Source organism: Triturus cristatus, chromosome 8 (genome assembly GCF_964204655.1).
Source record: "Triturus cristatus chromosome 8, aTriCri1.1, whole genome shotgun sequence".
NCBI classification, from domain to species: domain Eukaryota; kingdom Metazoa; phylum Chordata; class Amphibia; order Caudata; family Salamandridae; genus Triturus; species Triturus cristatus.
The window spans coordinates 263094073-263117855 of NC_140591.1; the positions used below are offsets into that span (position 1 = coordinate 263094073).

At 43.6% G+C, this 23783-nt stretch overlaps 1 protein-coding gene across 7 annotated transcripts in view; it reads left to right on the forward strand.

Annotated features, from left to right (window-relative positions):
- The window catches only part of GRIA4 (glutamate ionotropic receptor AMPA type subunit 4), an 829275-nt gene that overhangs the window by 609746 nt on the left and 195746 nt on the right, over positions 1-23783 (forward strand). For all 7 annotated transcript variants that reach the window (XR_014967667.1, XR_014967668.1, XM_085621467.1 and 4 more), the window contains exon 6: positions 4096-4254. Coding sequence is in view for 5 of the 7 variants with exons in the window: in XM_085621467.1 (XP_085477593.1) it covers positions 4096-4254 (159 nt within the window). In the remaining 2 variants the exon portion in view is untranslated. The remainder of the gene's footprint in view (positions 1-4095; positions 4255-23783) is intronic.

Consider the following 23783-nt stretch of genomic DNA (forward strand, 5'->3'; position numbering starts at 1 on the left):
TTTTTTCTTCTGAGAGTGAAAATGTAGGAAAAACACTTTAAATTTAGATAGATTTGTGCTCTTTGGTTGTGTTTTACTACTCTTTCTATATAGTAGAAAGGATTTCACAGCATGTGTATGGACATGTAGTTAATGGGTAGAATGAAAAGGGTCAGGCAAAGGGATTGGTTTATAATGAGGGTTAGAATATTGAAGGACATGATTCTCTCTGCTATATGATGTTTTGATGATGAACACCTCCGGAGCAAGGATCGCCTGTAGTGTCACTAGGGATAGCAAGAAGGAGGAGGAGAATGGTAAGGCAGAGATAGAATGTGTGACTCTTTGGACTGGGAGAGCCAAGAACATTGGTAGATATATAAACAAGCCATGGCAAAGCCTATAGGTTTGACGTTCACACTCAAACGCTGACAAAAGAATTAAACAAATGCCTGCTGCAGTGCAAAATACTTAAAATAGGTTGGCTTGTGTATAAAATGCACTGATGAGATAAATATTTAAATGTGTCATTATTATGGGCACTTCCCAGAAGCAAGCGCTGAAAGAGGCTGACTCAGAACTTACTTTCTCTACACATAGAGTAGGTGTTGATTAAAATATATTAAATATGTTTGCCTTGAATGGTGCATTTGGCCTTACATGCCATTCCTAAAAAGGGCCACTATAAGTAACAAGGGGGACCCGATATAGGTAGCCTAGGACCACGGGTCTTATCGTTTGATTGTTGTTCTTGTCTCCCTTCTCTCCTCGTTCATTTCAACAGGCGTAGAAATCGTATCAGGCAACTTTTTGTAATTTTAAGTCCTGAGGATGATCCCACTGTACTAGGAGCTAGGGATCGAAACGTCGACTTTCCATTACAGTACCACATTGTATCCACTGTGAAAATGTATTGTGGTTTGTGTAGGTTTGAGCTTACCTAAGTCCGTTACTGTATCGTAAGCCCCCATGTTTGCTCCCAAAGTTTTTGCCTGCCATTTCTTTTCACCTTTACCTTACTTCCTTTCCTTTGTTGAAAACTTGGTACAGGATTGTGCCCCTGTTTCATCGTTTGTCATTATCCTATTTCTAATTTTGTAAAATTCAATAATAAATGTTCCTCTGTCCGGCTGGACACAGGAGGAATACACATAGGTCTTATTGAAGTCTATGTTGAAACAGTCACCTCAATTACGTTTATGCTAAGGACCGTTGTTCTTGTAAAATTCCTAAAAAGGGCAGCACAGAAGAGCCAATCAAAGACCTGCAGTGTCTCCCTAGTTAGGAAAACTTTGGGCCATATAATTATGTCTTGCATAAGAAATCACTCTTATCGCAGCACATGCATGCAGATACCACAGCTCCAAAACATAGTGCAGGAGTTGGCCCAGCATGGTTATTCAGGAGGAAACCCTTGTCAGACATAATAAACACCTCCCCATTACCACCACCAACAGGTCCCAACACAAGTCTCAGTGAAACCGTACTCAAACCCTGCCAATTGTGGCATTCGCTGGAGGCAGCTTACCAGACAAATGAGTGTTAAGTTCAAGCAGTAGCAACAATTTGAAGATCAGGAAAACAACACATTCAAAGTCCCATACCAGTTCAGAAAAATAGAGAACACAAATGTATGAAAAAAGGTAAACGAATTATTAAAATTGGATAAGTGGAGCCTGAAACATGAAATATTAATTGTTATGTTAAACAGTGGCTAATAAAAGTAAAGCGCCTATGTAAAATCTATGTTCATGGTTGGCCAGGACGTAGGCAACATTTCAGGATGAGCGCAATGAAGCAGGTGTCGAATACACAAAGTAGGTTGCCCCGTCAACATTTTTGCCTTCTGACTTAGTCTACTTTTTTGGAAGTACAGCCTTTCACCGAGGCAATGTCCAAGGGTGCAGACGGCAAGAGTGTTTAAATGTTTGCTATTAACATCCAGCGGAAGCCAATTTTAGTACCAAAAGCTAAGATAGCAACAAAACTGAGTTTAGTATCAGGTGACATTGCTTCACGGCTAGGATAGATTTGCCACCTTATCCTGTTCTAAAGTTTTACCATCTGACATAGTCACTTATTTGGTTCAGAAATTCTACCAGAGGGGCACGGTTGGAAGCCGTATCTAGGCACGGCGCCATGCGAATAGATACAATTACTGTGAGGTCCTGATAAGGTGAAATAAAACTGGTGTTCTTGCCTGCTTTCTGTGCACTCTTCTTGGGAAAGCCTCAGCACTTTGTCCCATTTTTTCTCCAACTGCTTGAAAAGTTTACTCAGGTAACTCATACAGGCCCCAGGGGTCCTTGAGGCACCAGGTCTCTTGCCAGTCAGGGCTCCTGCTGGGTCTAGTCCTCAGTCATATTTTGGGCCGCTTTGGAGTCAGCCCTTGGTGCATGCAAACAGGAGGTCAGCTATTTGACACTTGAGCAGTACCTTCCGGTGTCCCAGCAGGAGTCAGGAGTCCTTGAGTTCTTTTCTTCCAGTAGGCTCTTCATTCTTTGGGTGTTTTCCTCCCTGGTCTAGGACTGTTGTGATGAGGTTTGATGAGTTTCCAGTCATAGCTTGTACACTAGTCAATGAATATGATTTTTACAGCCCATTCTTGTATTCTCTTTTACCCTACTCCCACTTCCTATTGAAGCGCTTCCTCTTTGCTTAACCGTAAAAATTCCCAGAAGTCTAAATCCAAGATTCTAACTCCATAGAGACCTCTGTCTCTCCCTTAACCACTCCTCTATTTAGATGATGTGTCTTACTGTCTGTTAGTTCAAAATCCAGCTCTCTCTCCTGCTGGGGTTTGAGCCAGAAAGCCTGTTAGGGCCCTGGGACTGAATTGGAACTGATCCTGTCAGCCCCATTTGGCATCACCAAGTTAAAGTTCAATCCCAGGAGGCTATTGGGCCTAGAGGGCAATCCGTTTTCCTCTGCGAGAAGTACTGTTTACTCTCAGCTATAGATGTGTCTTAGGCCTCTAGGATGAGCTGTGAGTCAAAATTGATTCTAAACCAGTTTCATCTCAGGCAGCACAAAGAACACTTTTATAAATCACTTTTTCCATTGTCTAAATATAATTTCACTGTTAAATTAGATTTTTGAAACTAAGTGGATAATAACTGTGAATCATGTTTCTAGCATTTCCAGAAGCAGAGATGAGAAACAAAGCTTTTTTTTTATATCTAGCTTAGCCTATGCAGAGAAAACAGCTTTCAGTATTTAGTCACTTTGAGGGTACACTCTTTACAGTGTGTAATATGCCTTTTTTATATATATTAAGCACCTAGCCCTGTGGGCTAACAAGGCGAACATCAGCAGTGAATTACCTAATATATAAACATAGATTTTCTAGTAAATGACAGCTCACTTTTCCCTGTCACAGCAGTGCTTTTAAACGGCAGCCCAGCCAGAGCACAAGGATGCTCCTGTGGGCCATATACTTTTGTCATATTGGTGAGTGGTGTAAATACACACTGCACCACATATATGATAATTAACTTCTTTGCATTGATGCATTTTCTGCACCATCTACTCTGTCCTTTCAGGAAAATTAGATAATCCAATTTTAACAGAGCCATTTTAGCAGCCGAGAACATGCACTGTGGGGCTGAATAGCAGTGACACAGAGAAAGTACTAATGCCAGCAAAAGTGGCCCAGAAAAAGATAAGAAAAATCAGGATGATCGTGCACAAAAAGGTAACGCTGAGTTTACAGTTTGGTGCATGCACAGTTTGGGCTCAGTTAGGAGTATTTGACCTCGTAAAGGGGAATAACATGCTTAAAATGCATGTTCTCCCCTTTCCAATGTTTGCAAACAGTAGATGTGTGCTATTTGCTCCTTCCATTTATGCTGGGTTTCACCTGGCAGAAAACATTGGAGCAAACACTTGTTCCCACTTTAATCTCATTTTGGATGTCAACCAGGAACTAGCGCCTACAACCGCTTTACTGGGCCATCATGATCAGGCCTGTCGAGATGTTTTAATGGTGAAGATTGTCGCTTATCTAGCGTTACAGGTAAGAAGCTTCTTCTTGCAAACAGTTTGCTGATTCATGCTCTGCTGGTGAAACTGACGACATATGACTTGAAACGTCAAAGTGTAAAATTTATTTTATAGGGATTCAAGGATATTTCTCTTGAAAGGTTCATGCATGGAGGAGCCAATGTAACAGGATTCCAGTTAGTAAATTTCAACACTCCTATTGTCACTAGACTTATGCAGCGCTGGAAAAAACTCGACCAAAGGGAGTACCCAGGATCTGAGAGCCCTCCCAAGGTATTTACTCAATTTTGCATGCTCAAGCTATGGACACATTGTACACATCACTTTGAAAAAAAGATGGAAGCAAAACAATGTTTCAATAACAGATCTGTACTCAAAATGATTTGTGACCTCATTTAAGGCTCTCTGAGTGGGAGCCCTGACACAATGTCCTTGCTGAATCCTCCATGCATGGCACGGTGGACCTGGGCAGGTCAAATCCTCAAAGGCTGCATTTGGAAGTTGAAAACTCCCTATCTGTTAGGATTATATTTTAATGGGTTTTTTTGGCAAATGAGCTCCCATTTTGCGGTTTGTTTCTGAAAAATAAAAAAGAATGGGAAGCAGGCTGCTAAGACATGGGGCCTCTCCTGGCGTTCATTTCTAACTAAAGTGCTGTGTTGGCAGGAGCATTTTCCTCAGAAATGAACAGCAGAGAATTTGTTCTTTCTGAACACAATAAACGTTCTGCCAAGTAGTGAAGGTGAACTGGTCTCTGCCCCTGGAACTCCTTAACCCCTTTGCCGCGGCAGGAATTCCGCCGCGGCGCTGGGGGGGGTTTGGGGGCAGCGCGGTGGCGCTGTGCTTGTGACGGAACCGCTCCGTCACGAGCCACGGTTGAGCTGTGCTCATGACGGAGTGGTTCCGTCACGTCTCCGCCCACTGCGCTAATCGCCCGCACAGGCGGGGAATTAGCGCCGCGTGGGCGGAGCGGCCGCCAACGGCCGCAGCATGACTGAACCACTCCGTCATGAGCACAGCGCAACCGTGGCTCATGACGGAGTGGTTCCGTCATGAGCGGGGAAGGGGTTAAAGGCTAGGGGGCTTTTGGGGAACGATAAACTGGTGAAGGGTTACCGCTCATTGCTCCTTAAACAGCCTGACCCCTTCAGCGCACAGCGTAACACTTGGGAGACTAGCATAGGGGACCTTACAGAGGAGGAGTGGACAGAGGCCAGGGCGTCGCCCGGAGCACGGTAATAGCAGCCAGATTCCACTTAATATAATTACACTACCTCCACAGGGTATACTTCACGGGGTGGAGGTTCTGGGGAATGGGGGTGAATGAGTCCCCCTCTTGCCTCTGCTGTCCTGCTGCAGCAGTTGACTTCATACACAAGTCTGGGAGTGCAGCAGAGTGGCTCCGCTCTGGATGAGTGTCACCCCCTGCCTAGGCTCTGTCCTGGGCTAGAGGGTCCATATGGAGCCGAAACCCATCCCACTACACACAAGTGATGATTTAGACTAGAACAGATATAAATGGGCATTACTTTAACTGAGGCTGTTAGTTGCCAAAGGGCATATAGTTCATAATTGGAAAGCCAATACTCTCCCGTCAGTGGGGGAGTAGATAAAGGGACTTGACCACTGTATGGGTATGGACAGTCCGGTATATGCAGCCCAGGGTTGTCCCAGGAAATACAACAAAATCTGTCAGGTGTGTGCTGATTTCAGAGGACTACGATTGGAGCCACTATGATCTGGGGTTGAACATGTAGCTGTGGAAATCAGGAGCTATGGAGAGTGTGCTGATGGCGGAGACCCTCACAAGGTTCCGTCCTAATCCCAATAATTTTGGGGGAGTGGGCTCATGAGGGGAATGGTTTGAGGGGGTACAATGTCCGACTACTGTTGATTTTTCAGTTGTTATGTAAAGTGAAGAAATATATGCATTGTTGAGGCATTGCATTGCCAGATACCCGGAAGGTGTCAATAAATAGTGTGTTAAAAAAGACTAGGTCATGTTGCAAATTTATCAAAAACAGTGACAAATCTAATTACTGGACGAAATTTCTGACATTTTAGAAACTCAAAAAAATTGCTGGAGTATTCCTGGGAACCTGTCACACCTTAGTTTCCCAGGAGTACTTACATTAATTAATACATATTTCCACCTATGGGAATGTAACAGGTCTCTAAATGGAGAAATGTGACACAAAAATGCGTTTGACTTTTTTTGTCCTCTTGAAGAAAGCCCTTCACGTACTTTGCTAAAACGCTTGGTGACGATCCCTCGTAATTTCCACCCTAAAACACCTTCACTGCTGTTCTTGACAGCTTTGATGTCCACTCTAGAGTAGCGATCCAGCTGTACATTTTTGGGGATTGGCTAAAACCTTGGTGTAGATTACATCACATAAAAATGCCCCTAAATCGATTATATTGATTTTCCGTTTGCGACAATTCCCTTTGTGAGAGCGAAATACCAACATTTCTGAGACTGTGAATCAGGAAATGTATTCGGGCACCCAGGTGAATCATAGGTGTGCTCATTTTTGTGAAATGGGTGCTAAGCCTGATTGGGAGTTTGGCAGTAACAAAACATTCTGGAGAAAGTGTGAAACATGGGGGAGTGCAGTATGGAGTTGGAAAGGCCTGTCATTGAATTATCCTGTGAATTAAGCATTTCCTCCACAAATTCATGGATTTCCTGTTACCATCCAACTTGAAAACATGCCCTCAGCTATATCATTTACATCATTTTCTAAATGTGGCCATTGTAAACCACAATTGTTAATTCTACCACAAAATATGTAATAAATGAACATATTGTTCCAGCGTACATTCCACAGCATATTTTCTGTTATCCCTTTTTTTTCCAATTTTGTGGAAATGGGAAATGAGCAACTCTATTGCTATTGTTGTTTTCTATTACCATAACTCTGTTTTTCCATCTTTGTGCACATCATTCCTCGCTGTATTATTTTTTTAGTTCAAAGTATGAACCGATGTTGATCAATTTAGCAAGATTTCTGTTGGACTGACTAAGCAATTAGCTATTCCGATCTTATATGTGGTTCAATATTTTCACCTCAGCGGCAATCAATTATATTGTCTGATATCTCCATGCCCTACATAATGGAATTGGCAAATGTAAGTGGTTCTATTATACTTGAAAGAGCAGTGTGCAACCTGTAAATTTAATTCATATTATGCGGCAAATATTGACGTGTTGCTGAATGCTACAAGGTTTAAACACCATTTTCTGGTATGTATTACTGCTCCACAAAAATGAAATGTTCTCTTCCTCTGAAATGGACACTGCTATTGTTCTAGGAAGAGTCTCTGAAAAGAATAATTGTAATTTTTTAATGCATGATTTTAAGTTTCGGTTTATGTGGTAAGCGTTGAATAAAAACAACAATGATAAAGTGCCGGCAGCTGTAGGTGGAGGTTTTGTACTCCACAAGCTACTCTTGGCCCAAGAAGTCCTCTTAATGAGTTCCACAGACCATGCTTCTGTGAACTTGAACCCTGCATTGGTTAGAATGTCCAGAACAAGCTGGCTTCTCTCAATAGCATGAATGAAAGGACAGGTGGTTTCTTGCAGCAATAGACGAGACACTGCAGTATCTCAACGAAAAGCAGTTTTAAAGAAGGGAAAAGGTGTGAAATTCTTAAAATGTAGCAATTTTTGGATTTATGATGTTTCTGGAGATCACAACTCCTCAGGACTGCAAGAGGGTGGACATCACAGCTCAAATATTCTGCACCTGTTTGCAGGGATCATAGACTGATCAATCGCGATAGCAGCAGTCATGAGCGGAGCGTGGAAGCAGAGCAGCTGCAGTAATCTGACCCAACAAGTAGCCAAGACATAACTAGAGATTGCAAAAGCTTTGTAGATTAAACAAAGTTATCAAATGTATCCAAGTGAACTACGGGAATACCTGTGTTTGATAAGTGAAACTCTGGTTCTCAAGAGCCTCATTAGTTTTAAAACAAAACCCTCATTTCAAGTCCTCTTCTTTTCTAGATCATCAATGAGGCAACACTAGATGTATCATCTCATTTTCAAGATATGTGTAAATAATTACTATATTTTGCTATATTTCAGTATATTTAATAATGTGTGTAGTGCAATATAAAATGTACATGAATTTGTAAGTGATGACCTTGCTAAAAAGTGAAAATGATTTTGAGTAAACTCAAAGCTTAGTAAAATCTAAAGTTACCTTGCCTCAGGCAATTTTGGTTGCCGAGCAGGCACTATGATGTTCAATGCTTTATTTACAATTAAAAAAACAAAACTCAAAACACAGTAACCTTAAAAATTGCATACTAATATATGGTCCACATAGAAACACTTAGATATTTTGGACAATCTACCCTATGCCAACTTATTGCAGCGTAAAGCCCATAATATCCCAATAATGGGATATAAGTAAGTTCTTATTGTTCTATTTGTGAGCACTGTGTGTAATCTTCATTTCAATATACCCTCTTTTAAACAGCTTTGTGACTCCTGGTCATTTCAGGCCAATGTGCCTAAACTGAATTGATCAAACATGTATCCTCCTGTATAAGAATCTTCACATCCAACTCATTTATTCTTCTTTTATGGAACGTCAAAGATGTAGTGCATACACTTAGGATACTGTGTCATCACTTGATATATGGTTTTAAAGGCCCTGTTCCAAAGCATGTTGTACTCAAAACATAGGAAAAGTAATTTCATCAGCAACCTCTCTCCAGACATGGCTAGATGCGCCTTTTCTGCTAACTTCGAGTGAGGTAGGATAGAATTCACTCTGTTCCTCAGCCCGTCTGCGCCCGTCCGCGCCCAAATGGGGCCAGGGGCAGGAACCTCTGCCGGTTCAGTGAGGGAGAGACTCTCATATAACTCAGAACAACTCTACTCTCTTAGAAGAGAGGTGTAAAGTAAGTGTGGTCACATTATGATGCTAGATAGCACCAGCACGCAATGCACACACTACATTTAAATTCCAACCCACCTTTCAACCTTTGGCAGACACTCCCAACAAAAAACAGATCATGATGCTTTTACTTAATTGCCGCTCACTTCCAAAGCACTCTGCTGAAATCTACCTACTCCTAGAAGAGATGAAGCCAGATGATTTATTCTTAACAGAGACATGGTTAAATAATGAGACAGACTATGCTATCGCCCAAGCCCTCCCTCCAAATTATGCAATTCAAATGCTTGACCGAAATCCAGGTCGCTGAGGCGGTTTAGCTATAATTTACAAAGACAGTTTTATATGCCTGACAACGATAAATCCCATTCCCGACTGTGAAAGCATGACTTTTATAATTAACTTATCACCTACCTATAGCTTCTCAGGGATCCTAGTCTACCAGCCTTTTTAATAAAGACCTACCCGATCTTGTAGCAAACTTTGCTAGTTCCTCCCCCAATTTTACAATTCTGGGAGATTTTGATTTGTACTTTGACAATGTTCAATCTGCCTCTTCCCTAGAACTTATTGATGAACTGGCAATGTTTCAACTTACCCTAAGAGTGGATGGACCTACTCATATTAAAGGTCACTTACTTGACCCTATTTTTTCAAATATAGATAACCTATTGGTAGGTAACTCCATTCCCCTACCCTGGTCTGACCATTTTTTACTCCCGTTCACTTGGGTTCTACCTGACCCCATTTCACCTGCTACTAGAACCACTAAACTGACTCGCAAGTGGTCGAAACTCCCCTTAGACGCCTGGTTAGGTAATTTAAAAGACACTATTCCACTCTCTCACTCAAACCCCAATGTCGCAAATGATAACTTCAATAACTGGCTTGAGTTATCATTAACCGAGTCCTCCCAAGGAAAGAGATTTCAGAAAGGGTTGGAGGAAAAAAATCCCTGATACTCCCAGAAACTACGTGAAATGAAACAGTCATGCAAGAAATGTAAAAGAAGCTGGAGGAAAGATTTCTCCGCATCCAGGAAAACCAAATATAGAGAGGCTATCAAAATATATAAAATCAAAATAAAAAATACTCAAGCCCTCTATTACCAAGAACAAATTACATTAGAGGCAAATTCCCCACGTGAAATTTTTAAAATTGCCAAATCCCTTCTCACACACCCCCAAACCCCCTATTGCCTCAGACAATGTCCAACTGCGGTGCAATCAAATAGCAGATTTTTTCTCTGGAAAAATACAAGCCATTTATAAAACATTCCCTCAAATTATAGATCAACAAACCTCTTCATCAACAGACACTACTACAGCGAAAGCCTAGGCTTTGCTGGAGGAATTTCTGCCCCTTGATCTTACCACCTTGCAAGGGTTCCTGAGAGAGCTAAAATCAGGTTCCCCCTTGACCCCGCTCCCCCTACCATTCTTCATCAGATCTTGGAGGTTGTGTCACCCGTTATACTTGATGTGATAAATACATCACTCAAGACAGGGATCGTGCCTTCCCTTTGGAAACACGCCAGGGTCAAAGCACTCCTGAAGAAACCTAATCTTGATCCAGAAGATTGGGCAAACTATCGGGCCATCTCTTTATTGCCTGGATTGAGCAAATTAGCAGAAAAGCACACTAATTTGATTCTATTTGCCTTCTTAGAAAAAAATATTTGTCTTCATCCCACTCAGACAGGATTCAGATCTCAACATAGCATGGAAACTGCCCTTCTTACCGTAGTAGAGGAAACTTGGAAGATCCTTGATAACGGAGGCTGCGCGGCCCTGATTTTATTGGACCTCTGCTCAACCTTCGACACTCTAAATCACCATCTGATGATCCAAAGACTAAGGGAGACTGGAGTGACTGGATTAGCACTAAAATGGCTACAGTTGTGAACCACCAGTTGTTTCTTCCCCAGAAGACCACTGTACAGTGTGAACCATAATGTATGTAGAGTAACATCGCCTGCTATTCCGAACAATATGTATTGACATATGTATACACTGATGCACGTATTCCTTGTGAGGTAACCAAACGGAACTGTATAATATGAACAAGTTTCTTTATGTTGAATAAACAGATTGATAAAAAATAAATAAAAATGGCTACAGTCCTTCCTTCAAAATAGGGTATTTACAGTCTTTGAGGATGAAGCCTCCTCGAAACAATTACCTCTGACATGTGGGGTTCCACAGGGATCCTCCCTAAGCCCCACCATGTTCAACATATACATGAGCTCACTGGCAGAAACTGTATGCCCATTTGGTGTACAGATCGTCACATATGCTGACGATACCCAGTTAGTGGTCTCTATGAAGCAACACAACCAACACGGTCCTGATCTAGCCTTCTTCCTTGAGAAGGTTTTTAATTGGATGAATAATTCATTTTTAAAACTTAATGGATCAAAGACCGAACTCATGCTCTTGGGGAAATCTGCTCCTCTAAATTTAAACCCTCTCTGGCCTGGTTGCCTTGGTCCACCCCCTGTCCCAAAAAAACAAATCAAAAGCCTGGGGGTCTGGCTTGACTGCACCCTTGACTTCAAGGAACAAGAACGGAAAGTAGCAGCTAATTGCTATGGCCTTCTAAGAATGATTAGAAGGATACTCCCTCTGCGGCCCTTTGCTGCTAGACGGCTGCTAGTCCAAGCTCTCATTCTATCAAGACTGGACTATGCCAATGCTGTCTACCTGGGAGCCCCGCAGGCCACCAACAAAAGACTTCAAACGGTACAGAATTGTGCTGCCCGTATGTGGCTGAATATTCCTAGAAGCTCCTCAGCGAAATCCTCTCTCGCCACCTTGCACTGGCTTCCTGTCCAGGAAAGAATTCAATTTAAGGCTCTGTGTATTACGCATAAGGCACTCTCTGGAAATGGCTCGCTTCTGATTTGTCCCTGGATTCAACCCTATCGACCCAACAGAGCCCTTAGATCTGAGAAGAAGGGCTTAATCTTAGTTCCAAAGATTAAGCGCTCACGTAGTGGAGGTCGACGATTCACATATAACACATCTAGGCTGTGGAATAATCTGCCCCTCCACGTACGCACCAAACCTATTTATCTCAAGTTCAGAAAATGTTTCTCTTTCCCTGATCTTCTCACAGCATAAATGGCACCACAGCGCTGGGATGTCCCTGGGTAACCACGCGCTTTAGAAATGTTCCTTCATTCATTAATTAATTAATTCATTCATTCATTATTTCTTGCACCAGTTCAAGGGAGTTATAACAAGTGATCAACCAAAGTAAATTTGCATAATGGTAAATGGAAAAGCTTTTGTACCACATGGTTTGCTTAAATCTAGAGCATCTGGAATGTTTCCTCAACAAGGCCCACTGTGAATGTATACCTGTGTTTTCCAAAGCACAGAAAACAAGACCTATATATAGATCTATCGTTTTGATTCAGTTTGAATCTAAAATATACACTAACACATTGGTGTCCAGGTCGGCTTGATGTAGCCATTATCATGTTTGAGAAAAACAACATGGTGTTATCCATATAAGCAAAGTACATGAATTAGTCCATGGTCTTTTTACTGCACCTGTTGTTCCCTATCAATAGTTGCTATAGGTACCAAATAGACATTAAAACATATTCTGAAGCATTGTCTCTGGGCAGTGTTGATTAAAATGGGGATACCTAATGGCATTGTTACACATGTGTAAGGTTTATATGCATCCTATCAGGCTGCACTACTTTTCAAATAGTCATTTGACAACATGTGCATTAGCTGGATCCCACTGTTGTTTCTCTATTTTTAGACCACTTGCTCAAATGTTACAACTACAACTACAATACAACATCCAGTGCCCTGTTTTAAACAACTGGAGACTGCATTAAATGGAAGTGACCTCCTAGTTTATTGCATATATCCAGATTACAGGTAGCATTTTAAAAATATCACTGAAAAAGGGGAAAGATCTCCTAATATTCTATAAATCAGGAGAAAAAACAAATAGTTAACTGATCTGCATTCATGTCCTACCAGACCACTCGGTGAAACATACTCTATATTAGGATTAGAACCATAAACTGCGTCCTTGTTGATTTATTTGACAAAGCTTAATGAAATCAAGATGGATCTAAACCAGATAGAAAACCAGCATCTCACAATGTTAGGTATGATTAATGCCATAATGATGACTATACATTGATCAAGTGGTCACATTGTTGCATTTTTGCTTTATCTTTTTTATTGGTGCTGATGTTTTAGGAATAGCAGTCATTTCTTTAACAACTAGCCCAAACATTTACAAAGAAACTCCTTTCTCTGGCTCATGTTGCACTCTAATGAAGAGAATATCCACTCAGACCTTCTTCTTACATTACATTTGTAATCATAATTTCAGCAACTCAGGTTCTTTCCTTATTTCAACTTTCAGTCATATTGTACATGCTGTACTCTTTCAGAACATGTCTTCAACATCCCCAATACATTTTGAGTTTACAAAGCCTTGTCAGCCGAAAAAATATAATATGAAACATAAACAGGTAATGAAATGTGCACGCTCATATTATCAAGACTTCTTTATCAACATGATATACCCTTTCATTTATAAAGTTCAAACCTGTTCTTAAAACATCTCTTATGTGTCCATAATCCATAAAGTATAAAATCTAAGTGGATTTACTCTAGGATATTGTGCTCTAAAGAAAGGGAATTCTTGGAGAATTGTGCTTAATGATGACTCTACTACCACATATATTATTCAGGGCTTAAGATATGAAAACACAAATAGCACAAAATATGCATTGTGGAGTTTTAAGAACTGAGGTAAGGGTTGGAATAAACCATTCCTGTCTCTTTAAACAAGTACCAAAGAATCTCAGTGGGCTTAGGTAAACAACTCTACTATGTAGTTTAACTATATGGCTATTGGTTACTGTCAACCAGAGATTGAGTAGTGAAGTACTGGGTATTTTAGACCCAGCGGTGCAGGGGCACACACCCTATGACTTCGGGGTTTCACCCTGTTCCGGACCTACAGAAACACAGAGTCTTCTGGGTGAAGTCAAAGAATCGTTTATTGGCTGCAGACCAATGACAGGTATCCTAGAAGTACAACAGCGTGTATGTTCTCAGGAGACTGCTGCAAATCATAGGAACGAACTTCTCCTTAAGTACAAAATATCATGCTCCAGGCATACATTCCTTGGTTTACGATATGGTCATATAAAGGCATACATTACAAATGAAAAAGCAGAGTCATGATGACCATCCCACATTCCAGTTCGGCCAGCCCACAATGATTTACACAGGAAGGTTCAGATCCCATGTTTGAAGTAAATAGACCCCCCAATAAATATGAGCATCTCCTGTTTTGGGAAACAAGTCATAAAGCAAGAACAAGCAGGTGTGGAAGAGATTAGCCGGGGGATTGTGTAGAATGAAAGGGTTTTATGACGGGTCAAGCCCTGATACGAATCACAGGTGGAAGGAGGAAGGGGAGCTCGTGAAACCGGTTTGACCCGGGGCAGCAGAGCCAGCTGCCCAGGTCACAGAGAAGTCAGAGGGAAAGCCCGTGTGCTGTGAGGCCCGTATTAACTCCATCATAGCCTATGTGAGGGCAATGACAAGATGGCCACTGCTTCCAAAATGGAACCCGCGTAGTTGAGCGGAATACGTGTACACAGTGCATTCGTAGCTGGAACGGCACATAAAGCATTCGTACGTGCCGCATTTACCATTTGCGGTTCGCTAATACCAAAATAGACAGAGGTAGGGCCCTGTCCCTTACGCGGTTCCGAATACCAAAGTACGACAGACCCTCCTTTTGCCCTTACATAGGCAATCACTATACTCATCTTAATCCGAGTCTAGGTCAATGTTCACGAAGTCATGGAGATGTTGCTGTAGCATCATCCTATTACTTAGCTCGTCCCTCGATACAGGTTTCCTTACACATAAGGTAGCACAGAGGCCACATATCGCAGGAGCACACTGTATGCATAGACAGAACAGGAAAAGAATGGCTAAGATCATTCCAATGACCATTAGAACTTTCCAACCCCAGGCAGATATCAATTCCCAGAACCATCCCATCAGTGACCAATCTCCCTTATCCACGTGTATGGCTTCAGATATTTTATGGAGTTTGGAGATGGCTTGATACACTGTTGGAGCATTATCTGGTATGAAAATGCAGCAACTGGATTGGATGACCTTGCATACCCCACCGCGGTCTGCAAGAATAACGTCTAGGACCATGCGGTTCTGCAAAGTCATAAGGCGATCCGCTTGGAGCTCAGCTGTCAAATTACTAAGGGCACCAGCCGTTACATTGACGGTGGATTCAACCACACGAGTCAGCTGTCTCAGGTTCCTACTATTGACCATAGGTCCCCAAAACGGCAGGAAACCCAGGAAAAAGTCTCCTGCTTCCTGACCGGCAGTGTCCTCCTTACTAATCACACCTCTCACAACTCTGGTCTTGTGATAGTCAGAGGCGGCAGTAAATGTCGGCGGTAGCAAGTTCGCAATATAACATGTGCCCGAGAAATCAGGGGGCAACCACGTATATGCTCGGTCATGACAGATGAAATATGTGCCCTTAGCAGCCAAAAATGCAGGGGAAAACTGTGACGGGAAAGTGTACGTTTCAGTACAGTCACTTCTTCCCAGTTGAGCCCTAGGGTTCTGACCATTACCCTGTAAGCAGAACCGACCCAGGTGGGGTACGACCCAGATTGGAGATGAGATTTTTCGCTGTCTTTCACCCAGACTAATACTATACCCCGTCGCGTTCCATCCTACATAAGGTCTCAGCTCTTCTTTGGGAATGGACGAGTATGCATTAATATCCCTACTCATATCGGCAACTCCTTTCATCAAAGCCTTATTATTGGTGATGGGTCTGATGGAACGCGGTGGGCGAGGGGAGTATGTATCTAGGGCGTAGAGAAACATGGTTTGGAATGCCCATGACGATCCATTGTAACTGTACGGTAGCACCAGGTAGGGAATACCCTTGTTAGTGGTATGGGGCATTAACCCACAGACCCAGCAATTGGTCGTATTCATTACCAGTTGGTGCTGGTGCAAGAGTTGGATAAACGAGTTATTTACGAACTCTGATCGTCGGGTCTGTTCGTGCTCAGGCAAAGGGTGAAAAGAGTGAGAGGAGGCAGTAGAAAGAGATATAGGCTGTTGAGTGGGTGCAATGGGTTTTGGAGCAGAGAAAAACACACATCCTACAGTAAACATCATGATACTACACAGTGTAACAAAGCACAAAAAGACAAAACATTTACTTTTTACAATTCTACACATCCTTGTTTGAGAGTTCATTTCCTCAATCGGTCTCTCCATCCTACAAAACTCCATCCTCTACTCGGGCCGCTCGCGGTGGATGAGTTTCTTCTGCTAAGGAGTACGCCTGTCAGTCCAGGGAAACGCCCTAGACCAACCAGAACCGTTGACCTAGCGTCTTTGGCCTGTACCCCAAAGTCTTGGCACCGCGACCCTGCGGCAGAACCCGGATGGTGGTTCGAAAAACAAAAATCAAGAAAGTCCTTCAGATGGGAGAGCAAAAAATGTCAAAAGGGAAATAATGAGGAAATCTTTATTTGTCCATGGGCCTAGGTCTCAAGTTATAGCGGAGATGGCCAGGTGCTGTTTGGTCTTGAAACAAAAGTTCAGGCTCAGTGGTGTCCAGTCGATTTGATGGCGGCACAGCTTCCTGCAGAATATTGTCACTCTCTTGGACTGAAGCTGTGTCTCTTAAGCGGGCGTCACTGAATGGTACAAAGCGAGGTACAATGTCTGTCTCTGAGTCGGCGATACCCTCGTTGACCCACTGGTCATATGGCAGAGGCAAGGGAACTACCTTGCAGTGAGTACCATGAATCCAGTGCTTCTTCCCTTTCACTCGCACTGCTGATCTTGTCGAAAGAAGAACAAGATGGGGGCCGATCCAGCGAGGTTCGTCGTTGCCCTTACGCTGGAAATTCCGGACCAGGACCCACGAGCCAGGGTTGATGGGGTGTCCAGGAGGTTCAGAGGCTTGGGGAAGAGTATCATGTACCTGTTGGTGCAAAACACGCAGTTTAACAGTCAAATCATACAGGTAATCGAGCAGTACTGGATGCTCTATTTCACTGAACTTCGTAGGCTTTGGCACACCCCATACGTTGGCCGGGCGGCCAAAGACTACTTCATAAGGACTAAGTCCCACTCGTGAGTGTATCGTCATTCTGGTGGACAAGAGTGCTAGAGGCAGAGCATCAGGCCATTTAAGACCAGTGCTCGCCTGGATTTTGGCCAACTTGAGCTTTAAGGCTCCATTGTAGCGTTCAACTAGTCCAGCTGATTGGGGGTGATTTGCAGCGTGGAATTTCTGCCTTATGCCTAAACCTTCACATACATTCTTCATCACTTTACCCACAAACTCACTTCCATTATCACACCATACCATTCTCGGCATCCCAAACCTGGGGAAAAACTCCTTCACAAGGGCTTTGGCTGTGGATAGGGCAGTGTTATCTTTCAGAGGATAAGCCTCTACCCATTTTGAGAAAGCACAAACAACCACTAGTACATATTTCAGGTTGTTGCATCTTTCCATGTGAATAAAGTCCAGCTGCAAAACTTCGAATGGACATGATGGGGGTGCAAAGTGACCGGCTGGAGTTGGGGTTCCCCTACCAGGGTTGTACTTCAAGCATACTATGCAATTCTTGACCACATTCTCTGCACACTTGGGAATCCCAACATTCTGCCATACTGGAGCCAACAACTTACAGATACCTTTCGTACTGATATGCGCCATTCCATGTGCCATAGTAACCACTGGAAGCACATATGCATCAGGCAACAACCATCGCCTATGTTCTGTCAGGTCAATCCAACAACCATTCTCATCCAACTTACCCATACTCTCTCTCCACTTGCTTAACTCTTCTTCTGTAGCTTCAGCCTGAAGCGACTTCACACTCTCTATTGTGTTCTCACACATTCCCACATCATTAACCCATCTTGCGGGGCCTGCAACATACATTCTAGTCTTCACATTCTGTGCGGTTTCTCTCGCGGTCTCATCAGCAAACGCATTCCCACGTCCAACATCATCTGTGACTTTCCTATGCGCACTGCATTTCATGATCGCAACTTGCAAAGGTAGGGTCAGTGACTCAAGGAGATCATTCACCAACTTGCCATTCTGAATTTTAGCTCCATGCGACGTCAGGAACCCACGCTCTTTCCACAAACGCCCAAAATTATGAGCCACGCCAAAGGCGTACTGGCTATCTGTGTATATGTTCACTCTCATTCCTTCAGACAACACACATGCTCTCGTGAGGGCGATCAATTCTGCTGCTTGGGCCGAATTATGTGGCACTCGTGCAGTTTCCACGACCGTATGTAAAGTTGTGATAGCATATGCAGCAGTCGTGTCACCATTAGGGAGCTTGAAACATGACCCATCTACCCATAAAGTGCCATCACATTCAGTCAGGGGAGTATCTTTGAGATCTACTCTCCCTTTCGTCTCTTCTTCTGTCCTGAACAGACAGTCATGTTGCTCAATCTCATCTGAGTCTGCTGGAATCGGCAATAATGTGGCTGGATTCAGCGTATTGCATCTTTTTATGTGTATGTGATTCGCTAACAGTGTGAGTTCATACCCTGATAATCGCGCACTAGTCAAGTGTTGTGTCTTGGTTCTATTTAATAATGTGTCTACAGCGTGTGGAACCATGACAATCAATGTGTTGTCCATTACCAGACCAGCAGATTGTCGGATAGACATCGCTGCAGCAGCTGTCGCTCTCAGACAGCTTGGCAATGCCCTCGCTACAGGGTCCAAGGTGGATGAAAAATACGCGCATGGGCGCGGTCTGTCGCCAAAAGGCTGTGTTAACACTGACAACGCACATCCATCTTTCTCGTGAACATACAATGTAAAAGGCTTACTGTAGTCAGGGGTACCCAACACAGGAGCTGAACATAACGCATTGCGTAATTCCACAAAACTTTTCTGACACTCTTCAGACCATGGGATAGGATTCGGTGTGTCTTTGCATGTTAATGCTAATAAAGGTTTTGCCAACAAAGAAAAACTAGGGATCCAATGCCTACAGTATGAGGTAATGCCTAAGAAAGCACGCACTTCTCTCTGTGTCTTTGGCACACTCAACTGTGCAATGGCTTGAATTCTTTCTGGGGTCAGTCTCCTTCCCTCCTTCGATAAGAGATGACCTAAGTAGGTCACTTCTTGTCGACAATATTGCAGCTTAGAGAGAGACACTTTGTGATGGTAAGCGGATAAATGGCGCAACAGTGACAATGTAGCTTCTTTACAGATCTTCTCAGTATCCGCAGCGATCAGTAAATCGTCCACGTACTGGATCAGGATAGCGCCACTAGGTAAAACAAGTGCATCAAGCTGCGCTTTCAAAGCTTGACTGTATATGGATGGACTCTCGCAGTAGCCTTGGGGAGCGCGTTTGAAGCGGAAGCTTCGGCCTCCCAGACTAAAACCAAAAATGTCTCTGCTCTCTTCTGCAATTGGGATACTAAAGAAAGCATTCTTTAAATCGATCACTGAAAACCATGCAGCAGAGGCTGGAATCATCGTTAACAAGGCAGTTATATCGGGGACAACCGGAAACTGAGGCACAACAATCTTATTAACCTCTCTAAGATCAATCACAAATCTGTAAACAGGTGGCTGTGAAGGGTCCGTTCGTTTTAAGACAGGTAAAATCGGACTATTGCAAACGTTGCCTCTTGTCTCTTCAATCACACCCTTATTAATCAAGTCGCTGACAATGTCTAACAATGCTTTCTGGCCTTCATTAGAGATCTTGTACTGGGGAATACGTGGCAGTCTGACATTAGCCTTTAGAGTCACCACATATGGTGGTATTTCCAAGAGGCCCACATCATTGGGACCAGTAGCCCAAAGGGCATCCGGAAGGGATGACAATTCAGGTGGCATCGTGTTTTTAGACAAATACATTGGAGAAACCACTTGCTTGCCTAATGTAAGTTGTACTCCTGAAGGAGAACAATACAGTGTAGCGTGCAATCTTTTCAACAAATCTAATCCCAGCAAATTCTCACCACAACCTGTTGTCAGGATCAGGGGCGCTCTCAGCTCGCAAGGTCCAACGGAAAGTGACATGGGACTGGAAATCGGGTTCCTAACTGGGGCGCCAGAAAAACCTACTGAAACATTTATATCGCCAGACAAAGGTGCGCCAGGGAGTTTGGAATGCATAATTGAACTCTTTGCAGCACCAGTGTCTAGCAGAAAGGGCTCCGTTACATTTGCTGTAGTCACCTCAACATACGGTCCACTCTGATCCACTGGCACTGAAACAACTCCCTCTCTTTGTCTATGGCTGTCCTAGTAATCATTATTCTCTGCATCACCATCTTCTGCATAATAATCATTATTGTAATACTGGGCCGTATTACTAGTCGCATTAGCTTGCTGATCAAAGCTATTAATGGCGCTTTGGGGCGGAAGAGGACGCGCGTTTTGTGGAACACTTCCACGCCCTCTGCCTCTAGGAGCTTGCTGACCACCTCTACCTTTTGCGCCATACGTATTACCGTTCCGTTGCATTAATTTAGGGCAACTATATTTATAATGACCTTCCTCTTTGCAGTATGAACATTGGTTGGGACCTACAGGGACACGTGGTTGATAATACCCATTCATTTGCTGATTAGTCTGAAATTGTTGGGGTTGGTGATAGACACCTTGGGGTTGTCTATAATTATTACCGCCGCCACGTGGTGGATAGGCCTGCTGTAAAAGGACCTTTGTCTTTAGTTCCTTCGTTTTCTTCTCCGTTCTATCTTTCTCGTCTTTATCTCTGTTTTCATAATACTGTGCAGTAGCCAGTATTTGCGCTGAAGAAGAAACGGCCCAAGAACTCTCTGAATCTTTCAACTTTTTACACAGGTCAGGGAGTAAATTCTGCACAAACTTATCCACAAACAACCGTTGGCCACCCTCAGTACTCATATCTTGCCCACTGTGGTCAATAAACGTTTCCTCAAACCTAGTAAAGAAGTCTGACACTGTCTCATCTTTCTTTTGCTTACATGCAGATAACTTGTCCCAATTTACGCGCATCGCAGGCATTATTGTCTTCATATACGTGATGATTCTACCAGGGAGTTCAGCTACTAAAGGTTCTGGTTTCGCACCACCCGTTTGTCTAGCATCAGCAGCAACAATGTTAGCCCATGTATCCCCTAGTTCTGCATCGTGATCTGCATTACGAATTGACCCCCATAGAGGCTGTGGAACAACATTGCCAAACAACATGTCTATGTCGGCCAGATTCATAATGCATGACCCTGCCGTCTGTGACAACTCTTTATAATAACCTGCTGGGTTTTTACGGGGATCAGGCAATGTCTGCTTAAGTGCTAACACCTCAGAGCGCTTCCATGGAACATGCACCCAAACACGCTGGAAATGCGCTGCCACAGCGGGGTTACCACCGACAGCTGCAACCGCTTCCTTCCATACCGGGGGAACTTCTCTCATAGGGTATTGTCGCGCTGCTGCTTTTTTCCCCACAAGCACCTCGTGTTCAAACAATGACTGTTGGCAATCGTCATTCCTTAAGGACAATACAACCGCAACTGCTTTATCTACTTCGCGGTCCACAATTATACCAGTTCCAAAATCGAACCTCACTCTACACAATTCCTGCGGGTTCGGACTTCTACCACTATCCTCCAACTCTTCACAGAGAATTTCGCACATTTTCTCGAATACATATCTCTGTTTCGGGGCATCCCATTGATGGAAAGTGTTAACAACCGATTCCACATCATACAGTGAAGGAAAAACGATCCATCTACGCGCCATGTGATCTATTACCTTTTTCTCTTCGGGGTTAGGCAATTGGCTGCGCAACTGCTTACGCTGTACACCAGGAGTTGCACCAGATGACCCAAAGAGAGGCGACATTAATGTAGTAACCACATTAGCTAAACGCTGTCGCGCTGAAGGAGAAGCTGAGGCGAGAACAGGGGGAAAAACAGAGGGAAGAAAAGAGGACGTAGAGACAGGTACTGGAGTGGTAGAAGGAAGAGTGTTAGGGGAGGCAGTTACTGGATTAAGCAAAGTCGCAGGAAGTGCGGGGGTAGTTGGAAGCACTACTGGAGGCGCTTGGGAAGACTGCGCTACAGGAATAGGAACTGGTTGCAAAGCAACTGGCGGTTGCGGCAAGGCTTACAGTATATGCACTGGAGGTGGCATATTTACAAGCTGGGGAGGCGCCGTGGCAGTTTGAGCATACGGGGGTGGCGAACTCAACAAATGCGACATTAAGGGATCTTTCTCCTTTTCTTCTGACTCATCCTGCTTAGAATGTGGCAAAACTGGGTAACATTTGTCAATCCCTAACTTACGCTGCCTGTGCAATTGCTCATTCATTTGCTCCTCTTCATTATCTTTAAATTGTACAGCTGCTTGCATTACTGACATACCTCTCTCTCTTTTATTCTTTTTCGCTAGCTTAATTTCCTTCTGTTTGGCTTCCTTTCGCCATAAGCGGAAAGAGTCAAACAACGCCGGCCGGGCTTTCTTCTTAAACAATTTAATTTCCAGGTTATCTAAAATATCGGTATCAAAACTACCATTTTGGGGCCATTTTAAAACACCGTCTTTCCTGGTGTAGTGGATCCACACTTCGTTATATGCAATGGGGCCTACGCCATGTTTCACATAGAGCTCATAAGTTGGAGTTCCAACCGGAGGAACCGGACATGATTCTTCCAGCTGGAAATCTTTTCCACAACCCAAACAGAATAATCTACCAAATAGTCCAGAACCAGGCATCTTCGCTCACTAGTCTAGATCCAAACGTCAAAGGATTATCGATTACGATATTCTCGTGAATGCACGAGTCCTCTGGCTTTGGGGTTTGCAAACACCAAATCACCAATCAAATCAAACGATCCCGAGGGATACCAAAACAAATGGGAGACGCTCCACTTATACTTAACTGAATATTGCTGATCGATGACGTCACCAGAAGACTCTCTCGATTGTTTCGCTCTCTCAAACTCGTCAAGGGTCCAAAACAGGTCGATTAATCAGGGCAGCAGTCCTTCGTAGCCGTCGGGACGCGGAGAACCTCGCAGAAAAGACTTTCGGACCACGTCGACATGCAGGGGTCGATGAAGTGGCGGCCTTCCTCCGGAATTTCCACACGAAGCTCCTCACGAACCTCTGGCTTGGACTGGTACCGCTGAAATCGGCCCGAGTTGGGCGCCAAACTGAAGTACTGGGTATTTTAGACCCAGCGGTGCAGGGGCACACACCCTATGACTTCGGGGTTTCACCCTGTTCCGGACCTACAGAAACACAGAGTCTTCTGGGTGAAGTCAAAGAATCGTTTATTGGCTGCAGACCAATGACAGGTATCCTAGAAGTACAACAGCGTGTATGTTCTCAGGAGACTGCTGCAAATCATAGGAACGAACTTCTCCTTAAGTACAAAATATCATGCTCCAGGCATACATTCCTTGGTTTACGATATGGTCATATAAAGGCATACATTACAAATGAAAAAGCAGAGTCATGATGACCATCCCACATTCCAGTTCGGCCAGCCCACAATGATTTACACAGGAAGGTTCAGATCCCATGTTTGAAGTAAATAGACCCCCCAATAAATATGAGCATCTCCTGTTTTGGGAAACAAGTCATAAAGCAAGAACAAGCAGGTGTGGAAGAGATTAGCCGGGGGATTGTGTAGAATGAAAGGGTTTTATGACGGGTCAAGCCCTGATACGAATCACAGGTGGAAGGAGGAAGGGGAGCTCGTGAAACCGGTTTGACCCGGGGCAGCAGAGCCAGCTGCCCAGGTCACAGAGAAGTCAGAGGGAAAGCCCG